At 43.0% G+C, this 13,026-nt stretch overlaps 1 protein-coding gene across 1 annotated transcript in view; it reads right to left on the bottom strand.

The window, feature by feature from the left end:
• ARHGAP35 (Rho GTPase activating protein 35) overlaps positions 1–13,026 on the bottom strand; it is a 126,377-nt gene that overhangs the window by 77,524 nt on the left and 35,827 nt on the right. The window contains exon 2 of the mRNA XM_034986840.1: positions 393–4,270. Within this exon, the coding sequence (XP_034842731.1) occupies positions 393–4,076 (3,684 nt within the window). The 5' untranslated portion in view covers positions 4,077–4,270. The remainder of the gene's footprint in view (positions 1–392; positions 4,271–13,026) is intronic.

Below are 13,026 nucleotides of genomic sequence, written 5' to 3'. Positions count from 1 at the left end.
AACAGTCAGAGACTGAAACATGCAATTTAATTTCTGGTGTTTACGTACAGGAAGAGCAAGCGTATCGTCACTGGCTTGGCTACTTGTCAGGATACCGACAAGTTCTACATGGTCTGCTCATTTTGGTAATTACCTAACTATTGTTTTGGACAAAGACAACTCAAACTCAAGCTGTCTATCTAAGGTCCTTACTACCTTGCGAGCTGCAGGTAGTAGCAATCTGAGACACTGCTTACTTTATGCTAAGTCAGAGAGTAAATACACACACAGATCAATTTCTTTTTTTACCAGAATAAGCTGTCCTTGAAAATCACCATCATCATCATCAATCAGCTCTCACTGAGACACTGTGTGAGCAAGTACTGTGACTCATTCCTAAACTGGTATCTTACCTTAGTGTTCCTCCTTAGGCTGCGAAGAATATTCCTCCTCCTTGGATCTTCGTCTGTTTCATAGGGAATGACGGCATTGTCCCCTTTATAACCTTGAGATGCCTGATCCTCCTCTTTTTTCCGGATGGGCCCCAGCTCATCATCGCTCCCCACACTGAAGCTGGTTCGGTAACTGGCAAACCTCCCGAGCCGGCTGCATCTTGTCCTGTACAGCACTGGCTTGCTCACGATGGAGACCTTGCGGCCTCGCTCCAGAGAGCTGGTGTCCATTTCACTGTCAGAGCCATTGCCACTGCCGTTGGACTGGGCTTTGTTGATATTCCGAATGGTGATGATTTTGCCTTGGGTGCTGTCATGGGGCACTGAATATATGTTTTCTTCTTCATTCCTTGGCTTGACCACAGCATCCATGGGTTCAGCATAATCAGAAGGATCAAACCCATCCGGAGGTAGCCAGGTGCTAGAAGACACAGACTTCCTCTGTCCATCTCTATGGCCTTGGTCTAAATAAGACAGATCCCCCTTTGTAATATCGAAATGGACAGGAGGCTTTGGTTTGACTGGTGGAGGTACTTTGTTGTTCAGTTTACTTTCAAAATTACTCATGATGAAAGACAGCCCATCATTTCCCTCCAGTTCCATAGAGAGCTTAGAATGGTCTTTGGACAAAGAGGGCAGTGACGTGTCTTCTCGAAACAAGCTGTAAGAAGGGGGCTCAATATCCTCTTCTGAATCCTGCAGGTTTGAGTTGCAGAGTGGAGAGCCCGCTCGGGGGGAGTTAAACACCTCTTCCGTGGTGCTACAGGCCTCGGCAGCATTATCGTACATATGAGTAGCCTCGATTATGTTCTTTTTATCCACCACATCTTTAAAAAATGGGTGGAAGATCTCAAGTTTATGCTGGGGTTGGCTACAGGGGATGCTTGTGAACCTTCCGTCAATTTCTTGAGCAATCTCCTCCCCCTCACTCAGCTGCTCCCGACTTAAGTCATTGTCCAGGACATCTATAGCGCCGTCAGTGAGTGCAACCAGCTGAATGGGGATAATATCCTGCACTTCACAAAGAAAGGCACGTAACATAGCCAAGGAGGCCTTACGTTTGGCTGAATAAAAAACAATGTACCCATGGACCAACCGGCTTTTTCTGATGCTAAATGAGGAATGGTACGAAAGAATAGACAGTTCAATGCGCTTCTTGTGGAGTCCGATTGGTAGTTCAAGTAAAACAGAGTTGTTGCTTCCACAATGGGAAGACTTACAGGTTTGGGACTGAAGGACAGGAAAGAGTATGTCATCTGCACTGAAAGGATCTCCACACATCAGACACATGACAATTCGCAGGTCAACATCAGCCAGATCTTTGATACTAGCCGTAGAACTGACCAGGTTTAAGTTACGCTTGGAGTCCAGGAGTCCTTTCAAAACTTGACTGATTTGCTTTTCATTAATGTTGCGTCCATAACCGATGCCAGCAGAAGCAGGGTCGAGAAAGACACACTGCAGTTTGCTGGCAATCTGCTGACCTTGTTGTATTAAGCTATGCAGGGTCTCTCCACTGGTATCTCCTCTCTTGTTAACCAAGATTAACGTCAGGGGGAGATGGACTAAATGATTATCTCGCCTGCCAAGTGTGGACTCTCTACTCTTCTCTATACTCTCCACCACATAGGACAGAGATTCCTTTGAATTGTAAAGGCAGAGACAGCCATGGGGCTGAAATGTTGGCGTTTGAAAAGAGTTCACAGGAAGCCTAACATTCCCTTCTATTGGCCTCAGGGAAAGCTCATACATTTTACCATCTATCACATACTTGTCATCATTTGTACAAAGAGCTCGAATCTCATTGGCCAACTCACGTGCAAGGCCATCTTTGCCCAAGATAACCAAGTTGATCCTATCAATGTTGGGGTCAGAGAGTGAATTTTTCTGATTCCGGTCAGATGGCCGGATAAACCGAGAACTAATCAAGTGCTCAATCTTAGCATCCACACAAGCTGGGCAGCTAGGGCATGTTTCCTTGGTTGGGTGATACACAAAATGAATATGCTTCAGGATAAGGGCATCGCGCTCTGCTTGGAGCTTCTGTAATGCCTTAAATCGCTGTTCCTCCCCCAGAACATCCTGAATGACACCCATCTTCTCCTTGCTGGGCTTAGCATCCAGCTCCAGCTCATAAAACAATTCTGAATATTCCAAAAGCAGCTCCTGAAACTCTTCCTTTGCTTTGTCTATAATTTGCTTTTGGTGTTTGCCGTAAATATCCATGTATACAGATTCTTCCAGCCACTGGTAGAAATCTTCATTCATAATAAAACTACGGGCCTCTTCCCAAGGCTTTCCAGGAGTTATGAAGGGAGAGGTCTCCAGGTTTTCCTTAAATGCCCTTCTCATCTCAGCTCTTTTCCTCTCATTCCGCAGCTTCTCTAAGTGGGCCTCATACAGCTGCTCGGCAGGGACAGTATCCATCAAGTCAAAGGGAATCCGTTCATTCTCCATGTTGTCAATGTGGCTGGTGGCATCCCACGGTGTCTCTTCAAGCACGACAAACCACTTCAGGAATTCTGGCTTGGTCTCCAAGAGCTTTTTGGTTTTTATGCAGCTTAGGTGGTCTATTTCATCTAGATTGGGTATAAGAGCTTCAAAAGCCAACGGAAGGGCTGCCAGGTACAGCTTTCTCCTGCGCTCAATGTGCTCGTGCTTGAGGCGGTGGATGTGCTGGAGAAACAGCTTCTTGGCTTTCTGAGTCCCTTCCAGGTAGACATAGTCCTGGTACTCAGGAGAGGCCTGCATCTTTCGGCTGACACTCAGCCAGTTCTCGTTATGGTTCTTCACAATACGACTCACCAGCCACTCATACTTGTCTTTTGCCGTAGCTATCTGCTGACTCTGCTGCTTGAGAGCCTCAAAATAAGGAATGATTTTCGTCTTTCCCCGACTTTTATCAATGAGTTGCACTAAGGTGCTGAAAGCCAAGTCCACGTTTACATTGGATCTTGCTGAGGTCTCCACAACCTGGAGGTTCTTTTTGCTTAAGGCAAAAGTATGTGCATCTCTAATGTACCGCTCAACACCCTCATCACACTTAGTCAGGACGACCACTATGGGCTTTTTTGTTTTTGCAAGCTGATTATAGAGATTGGACACAAACTTGAGCTGGTCATCAAAGTTCCTATTCATGCCCCTGCTAACATCAATACCAAGAAGAAAACCATCAATCAGCAGCTTTCCATCTGGCATTTGTTTCTGCTCAAAGTCCTGCTCCAGCCCCAGCTGGTCAGTGCAAAAGTACATGAGTTTTTCAGCTGATGCGAGCTTGGTTGCAGCAGCTCTCTTAATATAGGGCTGCAGGGCCGTGCTTCGATGAGGTTGAAAAGTCTGATCATCGATGAACTCAGTCTGTTCCACAATGTGCATCTTACATTCCACACAATCCTCCAGGGAACGGCTAACTTCTCCCCAGTAGAGAAAGTGGTCATTATTGACCACTCGCCCACCAAAGTCACTGGTGCTGAGGACAGAGGTATGGTCCAAGTGAAATTCATCAGCACTCGGGCGCACGAAGCGGTTGCAGAGACAAGACTTCCCAATGCCACACTGGCCCTTCTCCTTCTCGGTCCCAGACAATCCCACCACACTGATGTTGTAGGTGGGAATGCGGACATCTTGCTTTCTTGCCATCATCATCGTCGACACATCCTGCCACAATCAGCCACTTCCAAGATCAGATTAGTGTTTTCCAGTGGACCTGATGGCTTCCCCACATTATCAGTGGGGGCCAGCTGCCCATGCAGCAAGACTGTCAGGTCCCATAGTGTTTGTATACCAGTATGAGGTCAGTTTTCACCACCTTCTCATCGCCAAATAGTAAACATTTCTTCCTAGATGGGGGAGAGAAAAAGAAAACCCATCAGCATTGTAATTTTGGAACCCAATTTTAATCACTGAACTATAGCAAAAACCAATTTTCTTATTCAACAAATACTTAAACATCAAATGTGCCAGGCCTTATGCTGAGAGAAGATAAAAGAGTACGACTGACATCTATGTGCCCTCTGGAGGTACAATACATCTAACGGAGGAAGATATATATGCAAGTGGTGTGCTGAGTGCTAAAATAAGGGTTTGAGGGCTCCTCAGACAAGTGGCTGATTCCAGGGCTAGAGCAGAGTTGGTACAAAACGAGCCTGGAACATACTGTTATGCAGGAAAGGTAAGAAGTGCTAGAAAAAATGATAGGGCACCTCCCAAAGACATAGGAGCCAGCTAGAAGGGCTCCCACTAGACAAATCTGGCACAATTTGAGCAGCAAAATAATTAAATACAGTAATGAATTATAACCTACTGCACAAAACAGGAACTTGAGTTCATACTACTGGATCAGAAAAGAATCATCACTCGATATTAGTCTAGGGGGTGGATTTTGATGAGAATCAAGATATTTGTACAGAATTGAGGTGTCTCCTGATATGCTACTTATTAGTTGCAAAGGGAAGAGGAACAAAAAAACCACTAATTATGCAAGAGAGAAACTGGGTTAACATTGTGAGTAATGAAACTTATCACCACTAAAGAGGAACGGAAGGATACTGTGGTCCTCCACATACGGTACCCCCAAGAGGATACATTACTATGCAGTATAATGGCCTAAAATGCATTACCTCAAACTGATCACAAGGAAACATCAGATAAACCAAAAATGAGCAAGATTCTGTTATGGGGGTGGGGTGGGGAAGTAGTGCACACTGTACTTTTCAAAAAATTATCATGGTCATAACAAAGAATGGCTGTGTAAACATTCCAGATCAAAAGAACCTAAAGAGACATCGTTAAGTAAATGCAATTATCTGACCCTAAAATGAATTCTGCACCAGAATGGGAAATACAGGACATTACTAACAATTAATAACACTAGACTATGAACAGAGTATTAGATAAAAGTATTTTATTGATGTAAATTTAGGAAGTTGATAACTACCATGTGAATGAATAGCCCTACTCTTATGAAATACACACTGAAGTAATGGGGGGGGGGGGCCATAATGTATGTGACTGATCCAGAAAAAAACATGTATATATATTGAGAGAAAGAACGCAAATGAGGTAAAAAGTTAACAACAGGTAAACCTGGACAAGATCTCCTTTGTGCTATTTTAATTTTTGCAACTTTCTATAAATTTGTGATTATTTCCAAATCAAAAACTTTTCTAAAAAAGGTGTGAGTATGGAGTAGTTTCCCTGACAAGAACATAAGCTCTGTGAGGACAAAGCCCACCCCTTCCTTCTTTTCTTCTGTATCTTCAGCCTATGACACAGTGCTTGACACAAATATTAATTGAAGGAATGAGTATCTATGAGAGCATATTAAAGAGTCCCCAAATCCAGCCTTTTGATTGAGGAAAGCCTTTATGGAGGAAGTTCCATCTTAGGAGAAACCTGAAGTAGGGGAAGGAAACATGGAGACTCCTCTCTGCAGAAGAAAGCAAGGTCCTTCAAGTGTGTGGGGGCGGGGGAGTGGGTGAGATGTGTTGGCAAGTACGCAGAGATCAGATTAAGCCACTTTCAAAGAGTTTGGATTCTTTCCCAAAGGCCAGGGGAACCACAGAATATGGCTGAAAAGTGGCGCCTTAAAAGACCTAAAGTTTGGGGCGTCTGGGTGGCTCAGTCAGTTAAGTGTCTGCCTTTCGCTCAGGTCATGATCCCAGAGTCCTGGGATCGATCCCTGAGTTGGGCTTCCTGCTTGGTGGGGAGTCTGCTTCTCCCTCTCCCTCTCCCCCTCCCCTGCTCGTTCTCTCTCTCTCTCTTTCTCTCTCTTGCTCGCTATCTCAAATAAATAAATAAAATTTAAAAAAAATAAAGGACCTAAAGTTTAAAGGGCTGAAGTAATGAAATGTTAAATCTGTAGGCTTTGGCTATCTCTCCATACGTGGTCTTCTGGCAACTACTGTTTATACTGCACTGCCAACTACTCACACATGCAAATATGACCATGCGATTGCCGATCCTGTAGCCAAATGAACAGTCTCCTGAGATAACTGAGAATTCAAAATAAAGAACAATCTTCTTTTGAATCTCAGTCATGCCTAGTAGGAACTCAGCATTTCCAAAACCTTAATATGTTTTTGTGAGGCCTGTCTCCTAAGAAACGCCAAAGGAAGTCAGATCCTCACACATTATTCTAAGACGACGGGGAGACGAATGGAAGAAGAAAGTTGTCCCCTATGATGATAACCTCAAAAGGTCACAGACCTTTCCCAAACATCCATATCTTCCTTTGATGACCCAGAAAGCCAAACCCTCTATGGAAACAAAATGTGGCTAGATGTGGTATGTAAAAATTGTTTGACCATTTTCGAGAGAGAGAGAACGAGAGACAGAGAGCATGAGAGGGAGGAGGGTCAGAGGGAGAAGCAGCCTCCCTGCTGAGCAGGGAGCCCGATGTGGGACTCGATCCCGGGACTCCAGGATCATGACCTGAGCCGAAGTCAGTCGCTTAACCAACTGAGCCACCCAGGCGCCCCTGTTTGACCATTTTCAAAAGAGAAATCTCAATGATTATAATGGTATGCTCCTAAAGAAGCCAAGTTCCAGACTTCAACAGGGAACAAGCAGGCATCTGTGGGAAAGAAAAAAACAAACCTTCCCCAACCTCCACTTCCCTAGGTGATTGCTTACTTAGGTAAAATTGTAAGATGCTTACACACATCCTTTGAAACACCCAAATAGCAAAGATTTGTACAAAATCAAAGTGTTTTTGCACATTACTGTAGTACGCATACACAGTTTTGTTTCAGCCCCTGAGGAGACTCAGGTTTAACAGAGCCTCAGATAGGAATGTTGATGGAAGTTAAAGTCAAGGGTGCTCCCACAACAGAGCCCTTCTCTATCAATTCCCCAACCCAGGGTTTGGCAGGACTCAAGGCCACCTACTTGACCAATCTTGAAATACAGCTTGGTGACACGGGTCCCACTTCCAGGGACTGCTGCACGCAGCTGGCAGATTGTCCCACCTCTTCTCTATAAAGTGGGCCGAATAATCTATTTCTTCACAGAAATCTCAGGAAAACAAAACACCAACCTGCTCTTCAAAATCATGAAATAAAGATAGCAGCTCAACTCTGAACTAAGCTAAAATGTATTCTCCACTCAACCCCTTGTTTCCCCAGTTTTGAAAAGTATTTTTCAAAAGATTTCATTTATTTGCGAGAAAGAGAGAGAAAGCACACAAGCAGTGGGGAGGGCAGAGGGAGAAGCAGACTCCCCGCTGAGCAGGGAGACTGATGTGGGGCTCAATCCCAGGACCCCAGGATCATGACCTGAGCCAAAAGCAGACATTTAACGGACTGAGCCACCGAGGCACCCCCCCCCCCCCACTCAGTTTTTTAAATGCACGGTGTTCCGGGTAGCCCATTCAAGTCAAAGTCTCAGCGGTCTAAAGCGTGCTGGAGAGAAGAAAGCAACACTCTCAGAGACTCTCAAGAACGGAGCAACTGATGTTTTAAACCCAGAATGCTAACTGACTGAACTAAAAAAAACTACCAAAAAAGAGAATTAGCTGGCATGGAAATGGTTAATTTGGGGACACCTGGTAACTTCCCACTTGTTAGAAACCTAATCGGCTCCCTGGTCTAAGTACACTCTTCTTACATGCCTGTCTTTGATGTCTGGATAATGCAGTTTTACTAGTTCCTCAATTGGACTGAATTACACGGTAAACAAAGACTGTTATAAATCTAAAAACGCTGCAAACACTTGATTTAAAGGAAATAACCCTAAGTGCTTGGTCACAAACACGTTCAACTTTTCTAAGAGGTGGATAAAAAAAAAATTAGCTGAGTCACTAAATTTAATGATCTTAAGGCCACAAAGAAAGAGAAAGTAGAAGACAAGGCATGTTCAAGACTTTGTGGTATCTTTAGTGTGGTATCTTTAGTTTAAATCTGACAGGAACCGGTGTTCTTAGTGGGCAACCAAGCTATTTAAACAGCAAAATCTGAATGTCCATTCTGATAATTTGCCAATATTAATCCTTTCAAAACTAAAGAGTTACAGTGGAGGGAGAAAAGTAACTACTTTTATCTTTGAGCTTTACAGAGCTAGTTTTATTAGAAAAACTAAACCCCAACATTTAGTAGTTTTACACCACAAGTGAACTCCTTCAGAAAAGAAAATACTTCAGGAATATTTTCAGTTCTTTGTTACAAATATATGCTGCACTTACTACAACATAATGCCAACAACTGAGAGCTTTTTCAGAACTTGTTACCAGGCTTCCGGAGTTGTTTATTTGACTTGCTTAACCACCATACCAGCTCCCTGAAGAGTGGCTCAACTGGAAGGTAGGAGGGTGTTTTCTTTTTTAACACCTCTACAAAACCCAGGGCAAGAAGTGGCAACATTCCCAAGATAGTACACATTTCACAGGACACAGAAATGCCACTGTGATCCAGCATTACTATGACTGCTAAAGTTCATACTGTCAACAGCTCTATCAGTGTGTCTCACCCTCCCACCCTACCCCCACGCTCCCAAGAGGAAATGTTTCTGGTTTCTGGGCTCTGTGATCTGGAATGTCCCGAAAGACACAGATCCACCACTATTACCCATAGCCAAAACTACTGTCTCTACCTTTGAGAAGAGCCAACAAATTCTGAAAACGCATTTAGTTTCAAACAACCATGGACAGAATACCGCCAAACTAGCAATACTATAATATTATATAATAATAAAGTAAGGAAATAATTTCATAGGGAGCCGCTAGCAAAAAGGAAGTAAAATACTTGTTACCATAATTTTTCTTAATCCCAATAGAGGAAGAGAATGGAAATATGCACTGTAACTAACAAAGCAAAGAGCATTTTCTAAACCTCCTTAATACCTCATACTTCTCAACACCTTAAATTTCTGAATGAGTTTTCAAAGCTATGAATTACCATCAGCAGCTGGTTAAAATGTCTGCATTAGGGCACCTGGATGGCTCAGTCGTTAAGTGGCTGCCTTCAGCTCAGGTCATGATCCCAGAGTCCTGGGATCGAGTCCCACATCGGGCTCCCTGCTCAGTGGGAAGCCTGCTTCTCCCTCTCCCACTCCCCCTGCTTGTGTTCCCTCTCTTGCTGTCTCTGTCAAATAAGTAAATCTTTAAAAAATAAATAAATAAAAATAAAATGTCTGCATTAAGTAAATATATGGTAAGACTCCTATCCACAGGAGAGAGGAAAAGCAAAAAGAGGGGATCTAACTGGGAAACATTTTCCCTGTAAGACAGACTCCAAAAGGAGAATTTTCTAGAGGAATAGATTTTTCCAAACGAACTAGGAAGGATGGAATGTAAAAGCTCCAGTAAGAAGAAAACACAAATCTACAGTCTACTGAACCACTGAACTTGAATAAGACAGTCTTTCAAAACTACAGTGAGATATCACCTCATACCTGTCAGAATGGCTAAAATCAAAAACACAAGAAAGTGTTGCTGAGGATGTGGAGAAAAAGGAACCCTCGTGCACTGTTGGTACGAATGTAAACTGGTGCAGCCATTGTGGAAAACAGTACTGAGGTTCCTCAAAAAATTAAACACAAAAAACTACCCTATAATCTAGGACTCACACTACTGGATATTTACCCCAAAAATAAAAAAAACACTAATTCAAGGGATACATGCACCCCTGTGTAAGCATTATTTACAATAGCGAAATTATGGAAACAGTCCAAGTGTCCATCAATAGATGAATGGATAAAGATGTGGTATAGATATACAATGGAATATTATTCAGCTATAAAAAAGAATGAAATCTTGCCATTTGCAACAACATGGATAGAGCTAAAGAGTATAAAGCTAAGCAAAATAAGTCAGCCAGAGAAAGACAAATACCATATGATCTCACTCATATGTGGAATTTAAGAAACAAAAGGGCAAAGGGAAAAAAAGAGAGAGAGAAACCAAGAACAGTCTTCTAACTAGAAAATGAACTGATGGTTACCAGAGAGGAAGTGGGTGGGGGATAGGGGAAATAGGGGATGGGGATTAAAGAGTACACACTTATAAGGGCATCTGAGTGGCTCAGTCGGTTCAGCATCCAACTCTTTTTTTTTCTTTTTTTTTTAGATCTTTATTTATTTGAGATAGAGGGAGAGAGAGAGAGAGCACTAGCAGGGGGAGGGTCGGCGGGAGAAGGAGAAGCAGGTTCCCTGCTAAGCAGGGAGCCTGATGTGGGGCTCGATCCCAGGACCCCAGGAACACAACCTGAGCCAAGGCAGACGCTTAACCAACTGAGCCACCCAGACGCCCTGAGCATCCAACTCTTGGTTGTGGCTCAGGTCATGATATCAGGGTCATGCGATCGAGCCCCACGTTGAGCTCTGCATTCAGCATGGAGTCTGCCTGAGATTCTTTCTCCCTCTCCCTATGCCTCTCCCACTTGTGCTCTCTCTCTCCCTCTTAAATAAATAAGTAAACCTTAAAAAAAAAAAAAAAAAAAAAAGAGGGGAGCCTGGGTGGCTCAGCTGGTTAAGAAGCTGCCTTCAGCTTGGGTCATGATCTCAGGGTCCTGGGATCAAACCCCACATCGGGCTCCTTGCTCAGTGGGGAGCCTACTTCTCCCTCTGCCTGCTGCTTCCCCTGCTTGTGCGTGCGTTCTCCCCCACTCTCTGTCAAATAAATAAATAAAATCTTAAAAAAAAAAAAAAAGTACACACTTACGATGAAATAAAATTATTTTAAAAACCTAAGATAGTCTTTAAAAACCCAAATGTTTCCATTTTTATAATAATAAATGTTAGAGTGAATTTTCAGAAGGTTTTTGTTTTTCCTTTAAAAGCTTTACACAGGGTGCCTGGATGGCTCAGTTGGTTAAGCATCCGACTCTTCATCTCAGCGTCAGGAGTTCAAGCCCCCACTTTGGAAAGAAAGAAAATAAAGAAAAGCTTTAGATAAATCAGAGAAGAAAAGTTGGAAGTGAAGTCCAAGGTCCTTATTCAACCAATTCATTTATCTGTGAAATCCAGATAAACTTACAAAACCTTATAGTGATGTACACAAATGATGTGTCAGGGTTATTTAGCTACACATAGAAAATGTAACCTTTATGAACCTGACTGACATAGAGGAAGTCTACATTTCCTCTGTGATTTCTGTTGGAATGTGAAGCAATGCCCTAAATTCTGCTCATCTCATTACCACGTGAGGAGCGTCTTAAATGACTACATCAAACTCAACAAGCACAACACAGCCTCTGATACTGAATACAAGAGAAAGGTAGCCACTTCATGGTCCTAGTGACAGAGCAGCTAAATTCTCTCCTTCTTTCATAATATTTCAGAGGGGCTAATCGTTTTTTTATTACTTTAGTCTCTAATCTTTTGAGAACTGAACTATCCATCAACTTATTTATAGAGCTAAGACAATGCAAAGAAACAAAGAAGAAACAGAGCACTGTCCTTGCTGATGAGAATCTTATCATTTACCTCAGATAAAATATTTTTATTTAGAAAAAAGAAAAACTAAGCCACAAGACAATCAAGGGCATAGACCATTCCCTGGTTTCCAGAGAAAGGACGAGGAGATCATTCAGGTCTAGTGTGGCTAAGGGAAGGTATCAGAGCAGAAGTGAAATTTGAATTGGCACACAGAAGACTGGCAGGGCTTGAAGACGACCCAGATGTTGTAAAGACGAGAAAGGGTAAGAATAATGGTGACCAAAATGGAAAAGCACTGGAAACGTTCTAGGACAGACTGAATGACTGGAATAATTTTCATGCACGGGAGGTAGAAAATGAGAGGGGCAGCCAGGGCTCAGACTATGAGCAGACTGTATTTTCTTTCTTTTTTTTTTTTTTAAGATTTTATTTATTTATTTGACAGAGACATAGCGGAGAGGGAACACAAGCAGGGGGAGTGGGAGTGGGAGAAGCAGGCTTCCCGCGGAGCAGGGAGCCCGATGCGGGGCTCGATCCCAGGACCCTGGGATCATGACCCGAGCCGAAGGCAGACACTTAACGACTGAGCCACCCAGGCGCCCCAGGAGACTGTATTTTCACTTGTGAGAATCTCGTATGACCACTATCTTTGATCCCACCAATGTTACTTACTGTCAGTAACACCACTACTTTTTAACTCCTCATCCAGCAAACTAACACCGGCTAAGGAGTTGATCATCTAACATAAAAGAAAACTCCATTTGAATATGGCAAATTTTATTTCAACTCAGTCCAGTGCAAATTCAAATAATAAAATGGGGAAGGGGGCAGAAAAATATAGATTTATAAAGGAAGCAAAGAGAAAATATTTGCCCAGAATAGCAATTGGAGGTTGCTCCCACTAGTACAGGCTACACACACCTACTCTTGTTTAATGTAGGAGGGAGGATTTCCTCATAGTCGGGGAATGAATCTTGCTACATCCCCAGGGCTCTGGGTACAGGAAATCTCTGAAATGGGTCATCTGGATCTTTGGAAAGACTGATTTAAGTGTTTAACCATCTGGTCTTGAAACATGTAATCTCATGCAACAGACAGGCTATTCTTAGACACTGGGTATGTATGGGCACTCAGCTCTCACTATACCCTGTGCAAACCCAATGGACAGCACTCTCCAGAAAGTCCAATGAGAAAAATCAAAAGCCAATTTAAAGGACTGATATCT

This window comes from Mirounga leonina, unplaced genomic scaffold, assembly GCF_011800145.1.
Source record: "Mirounga leonina isolate KUSES-001 unplaced genomic scaffold, KU_Mleo_1.0 Mir_376, whole genome shotgun sequence".
In the NCBI taxonomy this organism is placed as follows: domain Eukaryota; kingdom Metazoa; phylum Chordata; class Mammalia; order Carnivora; family Phocidae; genus Mirounga; species Mirounga leonina.
The sequence above is the reverse complement of the archived record's forward strand: the minus strand, read 5'-3'. Positions and strand labels throughout refer to the sequence as shown.